The sequence below is a fragment of the Onthophagus taurus genome, chromosome 7 (assembly GCF_036711975.1).
Source record: "Onthophagus taurus isolate NC chromosome 7, IU_Otau_3.0, whole genome shotgun sequence".
In the NCBI taxonomy this organism is placed as follows: domain Eukaryota; kingdom Metazoa; phylum Arthropoda; class Insecta; order Coleoptera; family Scarabaeidae; genus Onthophagus; species Onthophagus taurus.
This window is the reverse complement of record NC_091972.1, coordinates 12,356,404-12,380,486: the sequence shown is the minus strand read 5'-3', so window position 1 is coordinate 12,380,486 and position 24,083 is coordinate 12,356,404. Positions and strand designations below refer to the sequence as shown.

Genomic DNA, 24,083 nt, shown 5'->3' with positions numbered 1-24,083 from the left:
AAACAACAATTCTTCTCAATGGCAACCATGATCGCCACCTCCTCCGCCACCGCCACCACCGCCATGACCACCATCACCTCCATGACTTCCTCCTCCATGACTACCATGTCCGCCACTACCTCCTCCTCCTCCTCCTCCTCCATGACCACCATGTCCACCACCACCACCTCCTCCTCCTCCTCCGTGACCACCATGTCCTCCACCTCCTCCTCCACCACTGCCTCCTCCATGTCTTCCTCCACTTCCATCTCTTCTATGTCCACCCTCTTCATGTCCTTCACTACCACCACCACCACCTCCTCCTCCACCACCATCTTTACCATCCTTCTTGCTATCATAACTATGGGAATGGCCCTTTCCATAACTGTAGCTATAACTGTATTTCTTCACTTTGGGATCCTTTCCCCCTCCTCCACCTCCTCCGCCTCCACCACCACCGCCATGACCTTCATCGCCACCACCATGGCCGCCCCCACCACCTCCACCACCTCCTCCGCCTCCATGCCTATCCTGTGCATGAGCTTCCGCAAGTTCTCTATCTCCTTCATGGTGTTCCTCTTTGTATTCCCATCCGTTTGCGGCTTGAACCGAGATGTATGCCACGAAGGCACACGTAACTATAAACTGAAATATAAAAAGTATTAAAAAATTATGATAAGACTTGAGAGGAAAAATTTTTTGTGAGAATGGTTACCTTTAATGACATATCACTCGAGTTTGGTTGGTCCGCACTGAAACAGATAGAAATCGGTGCCCCTTTTATATTCGATAAGAGTTCGGAGAGTGTTTTGCGCTGGCAATTAAATGACAAAAAGTAAAGGAACTAATAGCGTGACGCTAAAATCACCATAAGCCGTTATGGGAGCAACGAATATAATTTTACTATTTTCGTTCGGTTGGGTAACTGGCGGTTGTTTGGTTTCCATTTTAATCGGTTTTTTTCGCGGTTTTGTTATGAATAACAAGGTGAAAACGACCGGTTTAGTATAAATACAATACGGATACTTGCCAACATAATAATATAAAAATTTAAATTAATTCAGCTAGCTAAATTTAATAAGATAGTTTCATTTTTTGCAGTTTTTCTGGGGACTAAACAAAATTAGATTAAGTTTTTGTAGAAGTATTTATTTCTACTTTCCGACTGGGTGTAATTCTTGACATTTAATGCAATTGTTATTGAAATATCTTCAATAACGAATTAATAAGAAGCTTTCCTGTTATTTAAATGGAAATTTGCGGTTGTGACGTTTGTTACAGCGGTTAATTGCAATTTCTTTGTTCTTAGTACTTCCTCTTTTCATTGCATTACATTAAAACGTATATTGTATATACATAAGAGATGACATTTCTTAATTTTACATGAATCTGTTTCAAATTATATTTTATTTTGGGTATCTAAACTCGCACCTAGAATTCTATTCATGTTTACATACAGTGCTAGCGTAAAGTAACCCCCCCCCTGTTTAACTTCTGAACAGATTGAGATATCAATATGAACAAAAAAACGTCAGTTTCTATATTTTATCAGCACAAATATTTTCTTATGGAAAATTTTGGTATCACTTTTAGTTTTTCCGGAAAATGGAACAGCTTTGTTTTTTTAAATGGAACACCCAGTATATTATGGTATCTTTCGAAAGAATAAAACAATACGAATTCAACGATACCTCACAATCAAATATCGGTTTATTAGTTTTTTACATAAAAATTAAACAAAATGCGGAATTTCGCCGGAAAAACCAACGTATCTTCGTTGACTACCTGTCGAGATACAATGGGCCAGATAAATGGTGGACGGTCAGTTAAAGGTCGGTCTACGCTCGGATTAAGCAGGGTTAAAATCAGCAATTCTTTTAGAATGTTTTTATGAAACAATCAATACAAGAAAAGGATAAAAAGAAAGTTCTTTTTAAAACTTCTAAGAAAAAATTGCCATAACAACAATTTTAAAGTTTGTAGGTACTTTGAAATTTTGTATTTAAGGCAGCATGCAAATATTTTCCTTCATTTCTATCTTTGAATTCTACCCGACCAAGTATAACCAAAGAAAGGCGAGATCAAAATGGCTAGAAGGAGTTTAGAGCACAATATCGAAGCAATTTTAATATTCGCTCGTGCTGACAGAAATCTACATGAAACAGGGCGACAATTTAAGGAACGATTTCCTGAACATTCAATTAGTCGAAAATATTTAAGAGAGCTTGTGAATAAGTTTTTGGAAACTGGAAGCGTCGAAGACCGCAAAAGAACTGGTCGTCAGATATTAACAGAAGTATTTAATGTGCCCATGATGTCGTCTGCTGCTATCGCATCAACGTGTGATGTGTTAAATATTTCCGCGTCGTTGTTTGAAGACGTGGAAATACTTAAAGAAGAATAAATATCATCCATTTTAAATAAAAATGCTTCATGAATTAACAGAAGATGACCCTGATATAGAAGAACAGAATTTTGTGAGCTACTGACAAATATGGTTGAACGAAATCGATTATACTTGAAACATATTTGTTTCAGTGATGAATGTACTTTCTTTTTGGGTGGAAAATTGCATCGGCGTGATGTTAATCCACATGAATATCGTGACGTTATCACTCAATTTCATTAGAAAGTAAATGTTTTTTTTTCAAGACTTTTGCAAATTGTACAACAGAATTCTGACGATTTTGAAATGGAACTAGTGTTTCATCAAGACGGAGCACCTCCACATTATGCGCCAATGGTACGAAATTATCTTGATAAAAATTTTAATGGACAACAAGATCACCAGATCTGACACCTTTAGATTTCTTTTTATGGGGTTATTTAAAATCCAAGGTATATGAAATTCCGTTGGGTAGTATTGAGGATTTAAAACAAAAAATTATTGACGTCTGCCAAAATATTGATCACATGTTAAGCCGTGTGAGAGAGGAAACACTACAAAGATGGTACCACTGCCTAGAAGTTCAAGGTAATCATATCGAACAATTTACTTAATATTTGATTCTTAATAAATAAAAAATTCTTTTATTATTCAATAACAACACTAAGCAAATTTTTCAACCGTTACCTATACTAGCAAAATCTTTAATAAGAAAATTTCATTTCTTATATTGACTTTTTTTCTTTATAAATATTTTTTGATAAAATATGATTAATTCATAAATTTAATATACTTCCAAACAACTTTTATTTCATTTCTAAAAAAAATAAGTAATTGTACTTGCAATTTTAAATCCGTCTTAGCTCGAGCGTATACCGACCGTTAACCTACCGTCCACCATTTACCTGGCCGATTGCATTTCGACAGGTAGTCGACGAAGATACGTTGGTTTTTCCGGCAAAATTCCGCATTTTGTTTAATTTTTATGCGAAAAACTAATAAACCGATATTTGATTGTGAGGTACCGTTGGATTCGTATTGTTTTCATCTTTCGGAAGATACCATAATATACTGGGTGTTCCATTTAAAAAAACAAAGTTGATCTATTTTCCGGAAAAACTAAAAGTGATGGCAAAATTTTCCATAAGAAAATATTTGTGCTGATAAAATATAGAAATTGACGTTTTTTTGTTCATAGTGATATCTCAATTTGTTCGGAAGTTAAACAGGGGGGGGGTTACTTTACGCTAGCACTGTATGTATTTAATTAACATACAAAAATTTGATTTTAGTAACGTTTATCAGTTTTAGACAATTTAGAAATATTATGTATCAAATTGTATTTTAGGATGCAACCCTGGTTATATATATTGGATATATAAAAAATTAATCATAATAAAAATAATCATATATCAAAAATCAAAACTTTTTTTTTTATTTAAACGGAACTAGTTTTGAGCTACAAGCTCGAATTGTCAAAATCGCTATTAAATCAGGAAAATCATTACTTGAACAATTGCAAAACTCTTACACTAAATGAATAAATTATTTACTATTTATAATTATAATTAAACAACACAACAGAACGCGGGATTAACAAAAGCTAAAATCTCTTATGATTAAAAATATATATTGGAAGCCATAAATAAACTAGAATGGAGAACAGAGGAAATACTAGTGATGTTTGCCTTAATATTTGAGCCAAGCTAGGTGAAAAAATATAAAATAAACAATAGACTCTGTTGTAGAATAAAAAATATAACTAATTAAAGCGTCTAAATTATTACCCCAACTTAAATAAAAAATTAAAATGTGTAATATTCAGTTTGTTATAGGGAATGCAAAGTTATTTCAGACGTGCAAAAGATGAAAAACGATGTGATGAAAAAAGCAAAAAGTTAAACAACACTTATAAAATGCAGAAACATAAAAGAGTAAATAACCTAAAGAAATCAAGTATACAATCACGAATGCCTTCATTAGGGTGAAAAAATCGATCAGCTAGAAAGAACAAGCTTCTATAAAAACGTACTATACAAACTCAAAGAATCGCTGCTTGTCCATAAACGGCAGATGGTAGATTGTATTGAGGTTTCCAGTACTTGGGGAGCAAAATTATCGCTGCTGAGCATATATCGAATTGTATACCAATGAAAGACAACTACACAGGTCTGTAAAAAACAATATCAACATTAAACTCACCTGTAATACTTATGTATAAGAAGAAACAATTGTTGTAATAAACATAGGTCCACAAATAAGTTGTTTCCGTAAAAAAAAATCTTCTTCTTGAGGTGCCTAAAAGATTCGAATGTTAGCAATCACGTTGGGAATTATGATCAGGACATATTATGACAGAGATTCTTCTGCTGCCGAGTCCTCCTTATTCTTTGACTTTCCTTTGCATTATGGATTAGAACAGGGAATATCGGTGTTGATTTCTTATGACCCAGGTTCTGCGTTTGATGGTATACATAATTTCCTATTCCTTATTCATTCTTTGCAGCACATCCCTGTTCTTCATGTAAGCTACCCATGGTATTTTGACCACTCGTCTATACAACCATATCTCAAAGTCTTCCAGTTTTCTAGTTGTGGCTTCTGTCAAGGTCCAGGATTCCATGCCATATAACAGTGTGGAAACGACTATTTCTTGTACATTGTTTCATTGCTCATTTATTTTTGATATTTTCTTTGCTGATTATCATCGTTTTGTTTTTTAGACATTGATATTAAGTTCATATTGCTGACTGTAGTGTGTAATTCGGTTTACTAATGCTTGTAATCCCTCTATGCTATCTGCCATCAGCGTATCTAATATCAGCGTATCATCTGCGTATCTAATATTGTTTATTCTGATTCTATTCAAGAGGATATCCTCATTTACTCCATCAAATGCTTCATTAAAGAGCAGTCTGGTTCCAGCAGAGCTTTAAAGTTATTCTAAGGTCTTTGTTATCTATGTTAGCATCTTTAAGAATATTGATCATTTTGATGTTGAACACGTTTTCGTGATCTATTAGACACGCATATACATAACAGTTTACAACTGTACATCTTAGAACTTAAGCAGCAAAAAGTACTTCTCTAGTACCGAATGCGTTTATGGAAGAAAAGTGACTATTTGATCTCTGTTCTTCGCATCTTTTGTATATTCTTCTGTGAATTGTTTTAGAAGAAACATCTTCAGTACATGACTCTTGGCTTCCTGGCTTTTTGAGAAACGCTATAAATTGTGATTGTAGCCACTTTTATATATTACCTGACTCTATACATTGTTAAAAATTTCCTTTGTGCGGGCTATTCTTTTTCGTCTAGTAGTTTTAAAAATTCAGCCTTGATGCAATAAAAATGAATATTGTAGGAAATTATTTCTATGGATGAAATAAGTTTAAATCGAGAAGCATCAATTACAAATATATATTGATATTTGTGCAAAAATCAACATATTACGAAACGATTGATGAAGTTGCAAAAGGTTGCAAATCATCTAACTAGAATCATTCCAGCTCATACGAGACAAATCTCCGAGTGGCGATGAGAAACAGATCATTTGTTATCTTAAAGATAACTCATAAAAAGTACTTGTCGTAAAATAATTTTATTTCTGATTTCAAGTCTGAAATATAGGAAAGGTTCTGCATTCAACCTTACGACATGAAATACATTAAAATATTTATCAACAATATAATTACGCAATCTTTGTCAAACATATCGACTGCCAAATTACTTCTTTGCGCGCCCCAAAATCAGTTACAAGAAATGAACAAATAGGAAAAATGTTGAAGAATTAAAGTACATTGCACCAAATCTGCGCAGGTCATTTTTACATTAAATAAAGGTTAATAATAAATAATCGTTTAAACTGCGAAAACATATCTGGCCTGGTTTTGAATAACTCCATCTTGAAGCCTATATGGACGTACACAATTAGGGATTGACAATTAGGGATTGCCAGTAAAAGACATATACTAAAACTCGAACGGTTTCAATCTAAACTCTTCTGTGATGACTTGGACATTCCTACATCTACAAATGTTATCATAAATCATGCAATACGTCGCGTCGTATGGAAGGTCTGAAAAGTCATCCTAATGTGCCGATTCGGAATCAGACATTTGTATATTAACTAGATCTTATACTATAAAATGTACATTGATATCTATATAGAATATCTATCATTTTGTAGAATTTCTTCAAAAAAATATCTCTAGGTATATTAACGTTGGAAAATTTATGGTGCTGGCAGTTTTGAGGGATATGTTTTGAAAGCCTTTAAATCTATTTGGACTTTTTTAGCATTAAGTCTGTGTAGATAATTCAAAAATGTAATTAGCTGCTATAGTTATTACACTGAAATCGTAGATCTGTATCATCTTTTGGGGTAAATCTGCCAACCGGAAATAGCACATAACCTGAACAGAATACGTTTCCTTTTTTATAAATTCGTAAAGATTTTATCGAAAAATATAAAAGTATCGAATGCGCTTCAATGAATTTTAATTTCTTCGATTAACTGTACTAACAAATTCGAGCTTCTTGAACTTAAAAATATCAACTACATCAGCCGAATTTTAAATTGTTATAACAGTAAAACGTCTGGACTTCTCGGTTGCGTCACAAATCAACGTCATTTATTGTAATCCCTTAACTTTTAATGAAATAGGGTCGATTTAAATGTTATGCTGTGTTACACAATTCTAGAATACTTCCTTCTTACTAATCAATTTTTTAGTTATGGTTTATTTATGTGGAATTGATTAAGAACTTTCTAACCACACACTTACCGATAAAAACTTTTCGCGTTGTTCGCATTGTACTTTTTTTTCTTTTTTGGTGCATTTTATTTTCAATTCCACTAGCAATTTTACTGAATGCTTAATTTTCTCTAAGAAAATACCATTAATATTTATAACGGCAATTCCATATTTTAGTTATACTCTGGCGGTTTCCTCTTGAAATGTCTTGTGAATAATAAAGGTTTTTATTATTTTTACATTTTACCAGGTTAATGCACAGAATTTTATAAATGATTTTTATGAGTTACCATCAAGTATAAACAAAGGTAATCCAAGGATTATTGCTAATGGGTTTTTACATTTTTTTCCAAAGACCTTAGTGTTATAAATAAAATAATGTATGTTTAGAATTCTGATGTCTTTATTTATATACTCAGTAAAACACCGCCGACAAAACAAAATACTTCGTGATCTTTGTAAGCTAAATCCTTTCCGCATTCTTAAATAAGATTGAGAGATCGATAAGTTAACACAGTAACATATATTTCCTTATGTAATTAAATTAGGCTGGTAAACTGTTGTTTCTACGTGTTCAAAACTAAATGAAAAACTAATTGCTTCTTTACCTTTTACGTCGAATCAAGACGTCACAAGAAATTACGTGATTTGGATTTTTAATAATTTCAATTTTTACCATCTTCAATCAACGCTTTTTCTACATTTATTCTCCAATAAGATTAAAAATGTATAGTTTCTGGTAATAAAAAGTTTTGATGACCAATTTCGCAGAAGAAACCGTCGTTTATGGAATTACTGTTCATTCGATAGCTTTGATGGCTACTTCCTCTTCTTCCATTCACCACCACCTGCCATCTTTGGTCACAACCGACGACACTCCGTATATATATATTTGAGGATGTCCCACCGACGCATAACTTAGTGCGTCTTGTGTTCTTCGTTAGGTCGCTTCCTTTAGCTTCCCTTTGTGTTTAAGCTCCTTTTGGATTACACAAAATGTATTTCGCGAAAGTTTTACCATTCGTTTTTTCTTTGGCTTATGCAGCTCCTAATTTAAGAGTAAGTGATTATAAAAAAAAATTGTAATTTTGTTATGATTGTTTTTATACATTTTTTAGTTATCAATTGAACAAGCACCTGCGCAACTGTTAACTCTTCCAAGTAATGCAACAAGCATAAGATCGGACATCAGCGATTCTTTTAGTTGCGAAGGAAGAGATTACGGTTATTATGCGGATGTTGAAAACGATTGCCAACTGTTCCACGTGTGTCTTCCTGTCACGTACGCGAACGGCAGACAACAGACGTTCCGTTGGAGTTTTATATGTCCCGATGAAACCGTCTTCAATCAGGTATGAATTCTAAAATACAAAGACCCATACAAATTTTATGTGTTATATAGGAAATGTTTACTTGCACGAGATCCGATGAAGCTCTTAATTGTGACGATTCCCCAAGATTCTATTCTTTAAACAAGAGTTTTGGAGATGTACTTAACACCGATCCAGATCAAGACGTTCAAAATGAAGATGTTCCATTTGTACCTTTAGCTTCTATTGCGCCAAATGTTCCTGCTGTTCCCGCAGCATCACCAGCTCCTTCGGGTCATTCGGTTTTACAAGTTGATGACGCAACTTCGGTACCGGAAGTGCCTCAAGCTATCGAAGAAGCTTTAGAACAAAGACATCCAATTGGTGGATTAAGACGGTCTAGATATTAAGAAATAGATCGAAATATTTTCCAAAAAAATTATTTTTAATGTAAGATTGAGGAGAAGCATCATTATAAATCAATTTTAAGACCATCGACAGACTTTAAAGGTGATTAATTTTTAAGAATGTTTGGTTTGACACCAACATTTTTAAAAAGTGGTGATGGTTTAATTTGAATAAATCTCTGTCAATGGGTCTTAAACGTAATAATATAATGATGCGTCATTTTTTTAATGAATAAAAATATTAATAAAAATTGATTTGTTTTATGAAACTTTATTGATTCAACTTTTTTAATTTCTAATTTCGTGCAATTGTTAATACTTTCCTTATTAATAGTTAAAAATAAATATGAAAGATGTGACGAAGTGATTTACTCATGAAAATTTTCTGGATTGTTTAAAAATTGGTTTTATTATCTCAAAATCGCCAAAATAATAATGTTGGAATAAGAAGTTATTAAATTAATTAATTAAATTAAACGATTTATATCGTAAATGATGTTCTTACAAGATAATCTATAACAATCGAACATTAACCATTATAAAAATGACTTTATTTAACATTCCTTAATCTTGTTTATTTAGCTTTTCATCTGAAATTGCTACAATCATTTTGTCACACCCAATAAAGCATGATTAAATAATAGGATGATTCAAATAATCATTCCAATTAACGCGTTATATTAATATTAATTTATCTTAGTGATAAATTTAATTTACGACATGGAAACGTAATAACTTTGGTAATTAAAACATCACAATTCGTTTACCAAAAATAAACTTTACAGCAACCGATAAATAAATAAACTTATTTATTAAATTTTATTTTAACTTCAAGCTTCAGTTTCGGCATTTTCATCCGCGTGCTGTTCTTCGGGTGTTCTTAAATCAATGGCGAACTTCTTTTTGGCAAGGGCGGGATTGGTTTTGCTTTCTTCCTTTACCCGTTGCCCGTAATCTTGAAAAGCTGCCGCCAAAGCGTAAGTAATTTGTCGAGCTTGATTTTTCGAATCGCAAACGAAAGCGTGACATTCGAATGGTATACTGTCTCTAATATCATTTCCGGTTACAACAATCATACAAAATACGCGGGTGTAGATTAAATCTTGAACTCCGTATGATATAACGTCGACGCTGTACTTTTTTTCGGGAATTTTACTTAATTTGTCATCGGATTTAAATGTGAGACCATTTTTGGTAATTGTTAGTTTTACAACGGGAACGATTGTTCCTGGAGGAAGCTGTTTTGCTTGATCTACCATGTAATCTACTGGTTTTCTAGTGTGTTTTATCCCCCAAAGACCTTTTGAAGGAGTGAAACCTGAAGAAAATGAAATTTTTAAGTTATCTTTATTTTTGAGGTCAGTACAACACAAGGAGGAATAAATACATCATATATAAAGGCGATAAAGCGAAATAAAAAATCTACCTGTGTCACCTGTTCTTTCATGCTTAACACCTGTCATCCATAAAAGCATGATTGGTTGTATAATACACTAGGTAATGAAAAATTTATTCAAAAAAAAATTGTTTCAACTTAATTTACCGTATTTTACAATCGTATAACGATTTTTCAGATAAGATATAAGTCAGTACGTTACGATAGCATTACATAAAACGGCTTTTTAAAATAAACAACTAATAAAACTAACAAATAATTCTTTGTTGAATTTATCTCACCTAAATATTTAACATGAAACGATATTGGAAGATCTTTCGCACTCAAAACTAAATCGGGATCGGTGTTTTCAGCCATGTTTGGAAAATTAGATTTTTAAACACGACAAATTCACTTCACAATATCCAATATATAGGATGCTCGACTCTCACGTACACAGTTCCAATGTCGAACTGATACTGATATGGAGGATATGGAGTATTTGGACCTCAGGTATATGTGTTGTAAAACGCGCGACTTCCCCTTTGTGATGTTCTATACATACATTTTATTATTGGCTGCGATGATATAGATTATCGATACTGATCGGTATATTGATATTTTTCATTTATTGTCTTTACGACGAGTTTATTATTTCTTATGTGTGCTTGTCATACATGGGTTTAACACTCCTATGATAAGATTAGATTATGTTTAAGTGAAAAGCATATGTATAAAAATTATAAGTAGGATAAAGATTTATAATCAAATCTAATAATATCAAAAAGTAAGTTTAAAATTATTACTTGAAATTAATCATTAAAATTAACTTAATTTAATATAATAAATTCTGAATTTATTAATCTTGGGTACTCGAAGTGTTGAAAATGATTAAATCACCTAACACAGAAATAAAACATTGTGTTAACGCAATTTACAACAACAAAAGAATTAAAAATTCCAACGAATTTATATAATGGGTTAAAATCATTATTAAATTAAAATAATAAGTAATCAAGTTTCAATCTGAATTTGAATCCTATTCAGAGTCTAGCATAAAATTTAAAATTATATTTATTATATTTCTAATTATACGGGTGATTTTTAATCTGGATTATGTTCAAATATTTTATCTCAAAAATTAATCGAAATTTTCTAAATCGGATTACACTATGACAAAAAGATGCTTATTATCAATCCTGGAAATTTGATAAAAATATTCCACAAAATTAACTTTTCATGTTTTTTTATTCGCAACATCAGTGTTTTATGTTTATGAAACAAACAGAAATTCAAATATAATAAAGTACAAGGATTCTCAAACGAAATATATTCGAATAAATATGTGGACGTATACAAATGTTGAAGAAATTACAAAAAGGAATTGATGTTGGGGAATATCAGAAACGATAAGGCCTAGAACTGTGCCTAACTCGATGAATAATTTGATGCTATAGACGATGCCAAAACTGAGAAATGATATTTGCGAGTAGCAAAGACGATGTTGAACAATATCACGGATGAAAATAAGAGAGTTAGATGATGAGGTTGATGTTTTAGACAGATCAGGATAGCATTGAGCGATGTGACAGATTATGTTAGCAGATAAACAGCAGCAGTGCTGAGAGATGCCACAGATAACGTTGAAGTTTGGTGACATCGATCCATATCATCGTTCCTGATATTATTAGGATATCCATCATCTACCAGATGGAGAAGACGTTGTTGAGACTAAAACGGTCGTAAGAGCGTTCAGGGATTTTAAGATTTTGAATGGCAAAAACAATATCAGAGACTATCAGAGATAATTGACGATATTAAGCCATATCAGGCAGGGCGTTGAGAAATATGACGGGTTGGGTTGATGAAGAATACGTTAAAAGGAGTAAAGATGATATTGTATAGTAGACAATATCATACCTACTATTTACGATATTGGGAAATGACCGAAACGATATCAAGAATGATATCAAGGATGACATGAACGTTGAATGTGCCGTAAATGATGTTGAAGGAGAACAGGGACAAAATTTCTGAATATGAAGGAAGATGTTGAGAGATATCAAAGATGATAGTGAGAGATATCAAATATAGCAAGAAATCTTCTGATTCTGGAAAGTTATTAAGGAAGCAAGGACTTAACTTTGATACCAATCAGGATGAGTTTTGAGAGATGCCATAAAAAATATTGAACTACATTAAGAACGATATTGTATCATGTCAGAGATGATATTGAGAGATACAAAAGATGTTGCTGAGAGATATCAAAGACGATTGTTAAGGATGATGTTAAAAGGTCCAGAACTATGTTATGTTAGCTTAACGATGTTGAAGAAATATATATTGAGAATATCAAGAAAAATGTTGACGAAATTGTGCGATATCTAAAAAAAATTAAAAAACTCGTAAATCTGAAATCTTTTTTAGTAGTGATATAAGAAGTAGTGGATTACTAATTAAAGGTAGTTATTAAAAATTTGCAAAAAAATCGATGTGGTAATAACTAAAAACAAAGTTCAAAATCAATAAGCACTAAGGTTGTATCAACAGTGAGGGTATTCTTAAAAAACCTAAAAAATGGATGAATAGAAACAAGCTTTAATGACATTGATAATAAAGGAAAGGGTTGATTTGTTTTGCCCCGCTCGCAGAAGTATTCATGGGTTTGCGATAAGTATCCAAGGTAAGAAGTTTAGAAATAATAAAAAATAAGAAATCATGCCAGCGAGAAACAGTCTCAATAGTAATTCAACATTTACAAGCAGCAATATATCGGCAACGCAAGTTGTTGCAAAAAAATGTTCTCAAAGAAGACTGGGATGGTGCTCTTTGATATGGTATTTTTGCTGTTTCCACCAACATACAATTCTACAGCAATAATCAAAACATTATGCCCGTGGAAAAACTTAACTATCAATTATAAGTGGTATGAATACAATACAGATAATAAGTATCTACGTTAACTGCAAACTCGGTTCGCATCTTGTAGCTAATACTCTCAGCTTGTAAGTTTGCAGTTAATTAAAGGCAGAGAGATACATACTCCCGCATAAGAGTTAAATGCTGACATATTCGTAAGTGTACCATACTTACAATACATGTAATGTAAACGGATTTTAACAAAACATCTGCGAAAGTGAACCACTACTGTTTCTAATAAATGTCAATGATATTTTTTCCTGTATAGTTGTTTCTTGCTGTCTAAAAAATTATGACATAAAATTATATTCACTAAAAAACGGGATTATACTTGACCAGAAGTCAATATATGATAAACATGTTGATGGAGTGAGTTGAAAATGTAAAAGAATGTTAGCCTTTGCATATTCAATTATAAACTTGAACTATATTAGCAATACTAAAACCCCAACCCAACCCAACCCAATATATTTTCCTGGGGTACACCAGCTTTAATGGGTTTTAATTCCGAGAAAGCTTTTAGCTTTTTAGTTTTTTTTATACTTCCATAGTTATTAAATTACCAGGGGCTTTTTACTATTTAATATTTTCTTTTATATCAAAGTACACGTCTTTAAGTGACATCAGTGTAATTTTTTCTTGTTCTTGACATTATTCATCCCATTTTCTTCTCCTTCCTGATCTTCATTTAGTTAAAATTTATGTTCTAGATGTTTTACAGAAACTTCTGATTTTTGAATATTATTTCTAAGCCCAGCTCTCGTCAAGTTTTTAATTGGAGGGTTCTGTATTAAAGGTCTCTTATTGTTGATTAGGTAGGCATTAGATTCAACTTTGATATACCTAATCTCTCTTTTTAAATGCAGAGTAGGTATTTAACATAGTCTTAACTCTTAGTTCTTCTTTCTATGATTAAGTGCCTAATTTGTTTAGTAGCTATTTCCTGTTACTCTAGGGCATGCATTTTACCATTTAATGGGACTGCTAGGTTAATTTTCACTTCAAGCCTAATCTTGAATCTCAAAAATAATTAAGTCAGATAGAAGCATTCATGCTTTGCACATGAGGTTGGACTGAAACATTCTAAGATTTGATGTAAGGGTGAATATAAACATTCTTTAATGAAGATTTATGTCAAAATGAGACATTCTTATAGTTTGGAACAATTCAATTTTAGATGAAATTATGCCATCCAGTGTTTGTGATCACAGAATTTCGGAATTGTGACGTTCATTACAAAAACATTTTCTTGCAACGGCTCATTGCAGAGGGTACTGATGTTCAGTTGGTGACCAGATTAGCAAAACGAACAATTCATCAACGTACAAATGTGACTTTATGTACACACTACAAATTAAATAAATTAGGAAAAATTTCTCTTATAAACCATTAAAATTACATAAATGTATTTACCAAATTTCAAATAAATATAAGAGCTTCACATCCCATAAATTTTGTCACATTGTTCTTTTGATATTTTAAACAATAACATCTTAAAAATTACATTATTATTGCTGTTCTTATTATTACATAATTTTTTTAGGATTTAATTTATTTTTAAGGAATTTTGAATTAATACAGTGAAAAAATATATGAAATAGAGAATATATTTAAAAGAATCAATTGTTATTATAATAAATATTGTATAGATCACACGGGCAGGGTTTTCTCGCGATTTCCCAGATTACCACACAAAAATTTTAATAAATACAAACCAAGTCGTTAGCAAATAGTTCGTTAGTGCATAGGATGACATGGGAAAACTTTTTTACATTCGGTCATAATTTTGTCAGAGTCGAACGATTTATGAAAGAAACTTGTGTGAATGCTTTCCTTTTATGTACGCAACCATATCTATAAATCTTATTATAGTCCAATCTAAATCTTGAAATCAAAACTTATTTAAAAAAGTTAATTAAACAATTCACTTGGATTTGTACAAAACCCAATTAAAAAATTATCTAGATTTTCAATTGAAATTTTATATAGGTCAAGTTTCATACACTTCATCGTCCACAAAAATTGTATGCTACGTGTTAGGACAATCTGTATATCGCCGGTACCGAACCTGCCTCTCTGGTCGGCTTCTCCATTGTGAAAAATCGAACCCATGTATCCGGTTGCATAAAACCGACCTGTACTGCGTAAGAATCTCTCGGGTTCTCTGCTGCTTTATAGGTGCCATACTGAGGTTATCTTGTCCAATTTGCAATCATTAACAGGCGCATTTTGCGCCATTCAACGCCGTCGACGGGTTATAACGGTCGACGTAAAAATCTCGAAGAACAATTGTCGATTATAAGCAGAAAGGTGTTGTAATGATAATTAACTACGAAAACAAAAAATTTGAAATGATTTGAGATCATATTCCATTAAATGTTACGTTGATTTTGAATTTTATTAATAATTTGATTAATATAAATCTTTTTTATGATATAAATCTTAAATTTTTCACCGATGTTACCTATTAATAGTAACTACCTTGACGATGGAATTTCAAAAGATATTTTGTAACATCCGTTTTTTTATTGGAAATAAAAAATTTACAAAAGGTAGTTAATCTAGCGTGGAAGCTATTATGTTATTTAATGAAACTTATGTTATACTTTTTTATAGCCCACTTATACTATTATAAGTCTGATTTTTTTTATTTTTAAAGTTAATTATTTTGTTTAACATTATTTTATAAGTTTAATTTATTTAAAACACGCTTTTATGTAAATCACGTATCCAAAGAGGTCATTTCCTCCACAAAACTAAAAACATCCTTGAATCTAACATCTATATAAAATGCACACAAATAAATTTAAAAATTAATTACCAAAGTGATCACCAACAACTACTTAACAACTTTGAAACGTTGAAAACCTAAATCAATTCTTTTCCCTATAATTGGGTAACGACAATTAACAGTTTGAAATTTTCAACTATCGGATTACGTGGGATTTTCGACTCTTGGTGGAATCACGCCTGTCATGAGAAGAAGAAGAAATTCTCCAACCACCGCTTATGGTTGTTGCGTGGCGATAAACTGTAGTGATCTTGCCTAATCCCGACGTCTTCCTCCCGTATAAAATCCGCCAAAACCAATTAGGGGACTCACTGCTTCTTCGCGATTCAAAGTTTGTGCATCGTCTTAGAACTTCTTTATCAATTAAAAATCTTAAAGATTTTCTTTTTGAAAAAGCAACTTCATGAATTAATAGAAAAAAATTTATTAATTTTAGGGATTTAAATTACATGTACTTAAAATGTATACCAAACGATGTGTGTTTTTAGTTGTGCTTGCTGGATTTTTGGTACACGTCATATACAGTGTAAGTATTTTTTTGGAAATAAGATTATTATCTTTAAAAACTTTATTATTAACTTAGAATTGGTAAATGTACTTTAGATTAGGATTACCAGATAAAATAATACTTGAGTAACAATTTTGATTTTATATATTACGAGAATTTTACGATATATGGAATTTTTTGGTTTGTAGCAAAATTTCACAATTTTTTAAAACAATGAACCAGCGACACTGTTGGTGATTCAAAAAAAAACATCTAAATTTGGCGTTGTTCGAATCAACGGACCGTGAATCCTGGCATAATCGTAAACCGTTTGCTGGTTTTGAGGATAAAGGGCAAAGTAACAATGGAGCTTGACCGCGTATGTGTCAGAGATAGCTTCCTGTGCGTTGTTGATGATGACTGATTATACTTCCGTTTTACAAGTTATTCAACATTCTTTTAAAACCATAACTCAAATACTTTCTAATACTTAATCAAATAGAACTACGTCGCACCATATGTTAAATCTATAGTTTCTCTCTCCTAAAATAAATTTAACGATTTTGGTATTTTTATCATCTTGATTATTCCAAGAAATTTTATTCTTTTATTTCGAATACAATTTTTTATTTTAAAGATAAAATCGTACATATATAAATTATATATGTACTTGCCTTCCTTGTTCAAACACCAACAGCAATTAGTGGTGTGTTAACATGAAGATTTACCGCAACGCTCGCTATACATTAATTTCCTTTTCTGGAGTAGTTACGGTTATTAGTTAAGTTCTTGCCACCATAATTCTAGCGTTAATGAAATCACTTACACCTGAATAAAAGGTACTTCTGAAATTCTTATTTCTAACAGGAAAACTGTCTCATCAGCAACTTTTCTTTCTACTTCATTCGGAAATACAAATCATTTTAACTTTTTCTGCAATACTTGGAGTATCCATGATTTAATCACTTAGTTTAAACACTTAAACATAGGCTTAAAAAAATATTTTTAGAGTGGAATATTTTACTCATCCAAAGATTCAGTTTTTGCTATCAAAAATATAGGGTGTCATTTAAAAGATTGATCATCACCTTCATATGACCTTGCAAATAACGTTAACATTAAAGAATGTTTCACAGCTTTCCTTTGGATCACTTTTACATAAAATGTAATGCTTTGGAGGTATTCGCTATCTGAATGGCAATAATTATTTGTACTCAAATAATGTCAAAAAATAGAGATACTGCAAAAACTTGAAATCCAAGCTTATTTCATAATTTCTGAAATCCAAAATAATCCAATCCCTTTCTACCCATCTCATGTCTGTCTTCGTCCAAAACCAATATTTCGAAACACCAAGTCAACCAATTAAAAATTCCTATCTCTACATAAAGACAATATTTTCAAAAATCTAAAATCCATTGAAGACTCGAAAATAATTTTATCATCCCATTCGACTCTACTTTATCCTCAAATCTGATAATATTAATAATCAAGTATAACTCAATCTAACTTCCACCCAATCGATAATTTCCAAACCTCCAACCCCAATGCAACAACATCCCCTCTTAATTCTACATAATCTAACATTATTACTACCTACAATGTATACTTCGAAAGCTAATCTTAAACTCAATTTACTTTCAACCCAATTCAATCAATAATTTTCAGGTTGCCAATTTAACCCTCAAGCTAAACTTAACAATTTCAAAATCCAAATCTAATCTAAACATAGTTAAACCCCACTCTTTCAATCATTTCCTAAATCCAAAATCAATAATATTTAGAACCCAACCTGATTCCTACTTGAACATGATATTTCCAAATTTAAAACTTTACTCTACATTATAACGAAATCCAAACTAAGCACTACATTAACCATAACAAAATAAAGTCATTTTTCTTCATTTCTATCTTCTTCAACTTATCTAGATAATCGGTGTTCCTAATAAGAAGTTTCATTCTATTTTCCTTGGCCAAAATTTGTTCGTCTTATATTCAACATTGCCTATATCCACACAAATTAAATACTCTTGAATCACTATCTTATTCATTTGTGACTTATTTACAATTTTAAAAACCAATTCCCTTGCTTTGTAACTCATTATCTTAACAATTATGGAATGAGGATACTTACTGCTTTCTTAGTACACATCAAAATCGTTGGGTGCGTTGAGGAGATGATATTTCCACAGAATAACTAGAAATGACACTGACGTCGGTTCCTTTGATGTTCGAAATCGCATTTTTTGACCTCGAAATTCAGTCATCTTTAAGAGGGTGACCTAACGATTTGGCAACGTCGCTCGTTTCGCCTCTCTCGGCGTTTCCAGATCGTTGAACAAACCAAAGGCACGCCAATAGCACAGCGACAAAGTTTTGGTGGGATACCCCCAGTGTCTTTTCTGGTTATTCTGTGATTTTGCAGTGGATCTACGGACCCTAAATATAGAACGCTCGATATTAGAGGCACTAATATTGAACAACAACAAGTGAAGGCAAATTAAAAAGTAAGCAAAGACCCACCACGGGTTGTAATGCTACGGAGAGAGAGATATATCTTTTAATAAAACCTGTCATAAACCTGTAGTAACAAAAAATTTAATCTTTCTATTAGGTTGATTGATAAATGAACTGTTTAGTTGTTTCTCAAATTTGTCTATGAAGACGTAGTGCTGCTTGATAGCATTCCCATCTATTGATATTTCTTTCTGCCCTATGTCATCCATCCATGGTATTCTTATGGTGGTTATCATGTTTTCCGCATTTCGACCTAGCATATGTGCAAGTCTTGGATATCTGAGCAAATGGCAGAATTGCAGGAATACATCTATCTGGACAATCTGAACTCATCAAATTTTGCAGTTTCTTGCCATCTTTGACATCAAACTTGGTCTTATCAAGAACTTCGTCAAAGCACTCAACCGTAAAGGCTTGACTAGTACTTAATAAATTAGTTTCCTAAATTTGCATAAACAAAAATTAAAGAAGGAATATTTGTTGGAGCTAAATTATCGGCAAATTCAAGTGTTGAATACACATTTTGAGATGATGGCAAACGACACCATTCAATACCTCATCATTTCTGATTTATCATATTTACATAAATAATTAAATTTTGAAACTATGTAAAAAAACTAATGAATTAAAATTTGAAAAACTAGAACCTATGTCTAAAAAGTCAGAAAAGTTGATTTCACTTTAAACTGATTTAAAAAAGTCTTTCGATACTTTTCTTCACATTTAAACTTTTTACGTAACAGTTGCAATGATTCGATCTCCGGAGGCTACAATTGTCTTTTAACAACTCCGCTTTTCTTTCAGCAATTAGACGGTTACATCCCAGGCCAAGATTACCCAATTTACAGCGAAGTACCGCAAGGTTTATCCTTTAGATGCGAACAAAGACCGCCAGGATACTATAGCGATCCAGAAGCGCAATGTCAGGTAAAAGAAATTTATTAATTTAAATATTAATGGAATTTTAAATCAGTTGAATTAATTAATTTTATCTTAATTATTATAAAATTGCTTTCGTAAAATAGGTGTGGCACTGGTGTCTCCCAAGCGGTCAAAAGTTCAGCTTCCTTTGTCCCAATGGTACAATTTTCAACCAATTTGCACGAGTTTGTGATTGGTGGTTTAATGTAGATTGTGCCAATGTTCCCAGCCTTTATAATATTAACGATGATTTGTATAAAGTTCCACCAAGTAATCAACGAGGGAGAGCTGGAAGAAGTAGTGATAATAATAATGACAATGAAGAAAATTTTCAACAGTAGAAAAATGCATTGTATTAAATTCTATTTAGAATAGACACTATTAATTTATTGTAGCGATTTAAATTTAACTTTTTGTTTATAATATTACAGATTTCTAGATTAAATTTATAATGTATAGTATAGGCAAATATATTCGCTTTATTGAGAACAAGATAGAATACATGGCAGGATGATATTGGTTATTTGAATTATTATAAAATAATTATAATGAGAGTTTTGTTTTTTTAATGAAATAATTTTAAATTTAATTTATTATGTAATAACGATTTATTTTAATAAAATAAATTTTTGATTAATTTCCAAAACGTTTTATCAAAAATATGCCTTAACACTTTTTGAAAGTCTGAAAAAACTTTTTCTTTTTAATTAATGCTTTTTTTAAATTTTTTGGAGCAAAACTCAACTACTTAGTTATATGAAATAAAAAGGACCATTTAACACTTTAATCCTTATCATAATTATCAATCTAGAGTAATTAACGACGCGACGTCGTATTACCGAGTCAGAGCCGAAGGCGAAAGTGAAAATTAAAAACAACACGCATCGTCGTTCACTTTCTATATTCTTACATACCCCAGATACCATTTCACGTTTTATTTTTGAACATTTATGCATATCTCTACCACATAATCCCCCCTCTTAATTCGCTGTAATCATCCTTTCTTATTTTATTCTTTTTTAATTAAATTTTAATGATTGATTATTTACAACGTTATCGATGGCGCTTATATACATATTTTTTTCTGTTGGTTTCATTTCAGAAGCGGTTATATTTTATATTTTTAAAACCGGTCCATATAAAATCGTTTCGTAACGAATTGGCGTGCCGATTAACGAATCGACGGACGGCGGTAAACTACTATCTAAAGAACTATCGGCGTCGATATCAGTCCAAAAATGTCTCGAGTATGTTTATATGTTCGTTATAGCTTTGCTGTTACGTAAGAGAAGTCGACGGCGACAACGGTTTTGGTTCCCAATTAACGCGTTACGGCTATTATGGACGTTTAAAAAAAGAACCTTCTGCTATGTTTGTGAACTTTCTAACTTAATTTGTCATAATGATTTGTAAAAATAACAATATATCATATTTTTTTTTAATTTGAAACTGAGAGTATCAAATTATAAGGAACATATTTTTAATAAATTGTTAATATAAATATAAAAGTAAGAAAAACTTTGTTAATCTCATGAATTTGGTAGATTTTGAGACACGTTAGTTAACTAACGTGTCGAAACTAACTTTTACTACTTCTAGAGTCCTAACTGTCCCTCAGCACTTTGTGCAGAAGCAATGAGCTTGGCATTAACCCAAACAAAGTGGAAATAGTCCCTTTCACTCTACAAACTACAATTGAGAGCACTCTCCATTGCAGGCAGAATTATTAACATCAAAACAGAAGTCAAATACCTAGGAGTAATACCAGACAGTAAATTAAACTGGGACTCTCACATAGTCAAGGTGAGGAAAAAGGCCATCATGGCTAACCATATCAACAGCAGGCTTCTTGGAAGGAACTGGGGTCTTTAACTGGGCCTACGTAGCAATAATCAGACTCATAGTCAGGCGACTCACTGCTGACTGGTTTGATGGCCAAAAACAAAGCACCAGACAGCACAACAACAGCTGGCACAAATCCAGCAGATATCATGTCTTAATATAACGGGCGCAATGAGATCTTGTCCGACGGCTGCTCTTGAAGCCCTACTAAATCTCACAAGACTTCATTTCTACATACAAAAGGAGGCAGCTTTAAGTGCCTTATCACTAAAAACATGCTCTTCGGGCAAGTTAATGCAAGGTAACCTCAGAGGACACCGACTTGATTGAAATTAAAACGAACCTTATACAGAAGTTATTGCTATAAACTTCGGCACCGTTTTAAACTTAGAAAAGAGACAGAAAGGTGCATCGATAAACATTTTCATGGACAGTCGGGCCGTCCTAAAGGAAATTCTGGCCGCACTGATCAGAGAGTGTATCAGCAACCTGAGAGAACTCGCAAGGGGCAATGATGTTACTCTATGGTAGATTCCTGGTCACAAAGACATTAAGGGCAATGAAAAGGCGGACAAGCCGACCACAGAGGAAGCGAGAACGCCTTTTATTGGACTCCAACCTAAAAAAAGCCACTTAAAACTGGTAATCAATAGAACAAATAGAACTAGGTTTTATACCTCAACAAAGGGGATCAAAGGTCGCTCTCAGGCTTCCTGACCGGCCATGGGCCCCTAAAATACCACCTCTTCTATTTTGAACAAGCCGAGGATCAAACTTGTAATTGCAGAAAGCTACACATTAATACTTAATGTTGTTTTATAATTAATCAGATCTAAGCTTCAAAGGGGCTATACCACTTCCTCAAGGAACGGCTTTTAGATTCCTTAGCTTTTGAAACTACCAATGGTTTGCAAGATAATATACGATAAACATTTTCCCCAAAATTGTTAATTTGGACATCCACAAAATAAAAAAATATTGCTTGATGCAAACAAAATCGACCAAGTTTTCAGCTAAAACAAGTTCAAGATGTAATATTTCCAATGACTTAATGAAATTAGACTTTGTTGGTCACACTAGGAATTTTATACATTCAATTTTTTGTTTGTTTCCTCCTGAATATCTTTTTAACAACCTTATTAACAATCTTGGTTCCTCATTTCTTGGGTAACAAAGTTTTTTATTCTTTTCTGGTAATACTCCTCGAGGTATCTAGTAATAAAGTCAATTAAACCTATTGCATTGTGTGCTTTATTACGCGATAAAAAAAATATCTTTAACAACAATCGGATAGTTACTTCACTGTTGTTATTCTCTTTACCGTGGGTAATTAATCACGGAAATGCACTAATCTTCTTTTTGTCCCAATATTTTCCCCAGTAAATTAGTAGAACCTACTCCTGCTGCGATAAAGAAAAAATAAATAGCGTTCACAGCAATTATTTACATTTCCTTCAGCGTCATTATCATCTTTTAAAAGTATTTTTGGATAACCTTCACTACTAAAGGTTAGTTGCAAACTGGATTTTAATATTATAAATTTATAAACAAATAAATAACAAATTAATAATAATTTACATAATTTATAAGAAATTATGGATATTCCTGATAGATGCGGGCATCAACAGAACTTACATTCATGCTTTGAAAGCATTATACAAACATAACGCGGTAGAGGTTCAGGTTGGAAAAGTCACAATTGATGCTTTCTCTCCTACAATACTCAAGATCTATATCCACTCAATCCAAAAATATTGGAAAAGGAAATGCAACCCGATCGTTGTTCGGGGTCATGTTGTTCGCAGACGACCCAACAGAAAAGAAGAATACAATAAATGGGGCTTGGAAATGAACAAAGATAAGACCCAATAATAACGGTAATTGGAGGAACGGAAAAGAACATACAATTGGAAACAGGCATAATAAAACATGTGGACCAATGCGTATACCTTGGGGTAGTTATAAATGCGGACGGAAAGGACAATAAAGATGTAATGAGGAAAGTTGGTAGAGGAAAAAAAGCGATAAAGGCAATGCATTCAATTCTGTGCAATAACAATCTAACGATAGGGCCATTATAGAACCATTAATGACGTATGGGTCAGAAATGTGGGTGAGCGACAAAGACACAACTCAAAGACTACTAGCAGCAGAGATGATGTTTTGGGGAAGATACAACTATGCTGGATCGAATTAAAAATGAGGAAATAAGAAGAGGAATAACGGCACAAAACTCAATAACAGACACTATAAATGAAAAGCAACTAAAATTGTGCGGGCATCTACGCCAAATGAGTAAAGAGAGAATCCCACTTAAGGTTTGGAACTGGGTGCTAGCAGAATGAAATAAAAGTGGCAGACCTAGGAAATCAATGTGGATCAATGTGGAGAT

General features: G+C 32.4%; 4 protein-coding genes across 4 annotated transcripts; 2 read left to right on the top strand and 2 right to left on the bottom strand.

The window, feature by feature from the left end:
- Positions 1-15: 15 nt before the first annotated feature.
- On the bottom strand, positions 16-443 carry LOC111420981 (uncharacterized). The gene is made up of 2 exons (XM_023054083.2): positions 391-443; positions 16-340 (listed from the first exon to the last, which is right to left on the bottom strand). Exons 1-2 carry the CDS (start codon positions 441-443, stop codon positions 16-18), a joined length of 378 nt encoding a protein of 125 aa, XP_022909851.2.
- A 7,590-nt stretch (positions 444-8,033) lies between these two features.
- Positions 8,034-9,108, top strand: LOC111420944 (uncharacterized). Its single transcript, XM_023054045.2, has 3 exons — positions 8,034-8,181; positions 8,241-8,474; positions 8,525-9,108. The coding sequence occupies exons 1-3, from the start codon at positions 8,119-8,121 to the stop codon at positions 8,840-8,842; spliced, it is 615 nt and encodes a 204-aa protein (XP_022909813.2). The 5' UTR covers positions 8,034-8,118; the 3' UTR covers positions 8,843-9,108.
- A 277-nt stretch (positions 9,109-9,385) lies between these two features.
- LOC111420945 (low density lipoprotein receptor adapter protein 1-B) lies at positions 9,386-10,721 on the bottom strand. The gene is made up of 2 exons (XM_023054046.2): positions 10,517-10,721; positions 9,386-10,157 (listed from the first exon to the last, which is right to left on the bottom strand). The coding sequence occupies exons 1-2, from the start codon at positions 10,590-10,592 to the stop codon at positions 9,670-9,672; spliced, it is 564 nt and encodes a 187-aa protein (XP_022909814.1). The 5' UTR covers positions 10,593-10,721; the 3' UTR covers positions 9,386-9,669.
- Positions 10,722-15,972: 5,251 nt separating this feature from the next.
- LOC111420946 (U-scoloptoxin(01)-Cw1a-like) lies at positions 15,973-20,495 on the top strand. The gene is made up of 4 exons (XM_023054048.2): positions 15,973-16,255; positions 16,361-16,450; positions 19,733-19,855; positions 19,954-20,495. Exons 2-4 carry the CDS (start codon positions 16,385-16,387, stop codon positions 20,188-20,190), a joined length of 426 nt encoding a protein of 141 aa, XP_022909816.1. The 5' UTR covers positions 15,973-16,255; positions 16,361-16,384; the 3' UTR covers positions 20,191-20,495.
- The last annotated feature ends 3,588 nt before the right edge of the window (positions 20,496-24,083 follow it).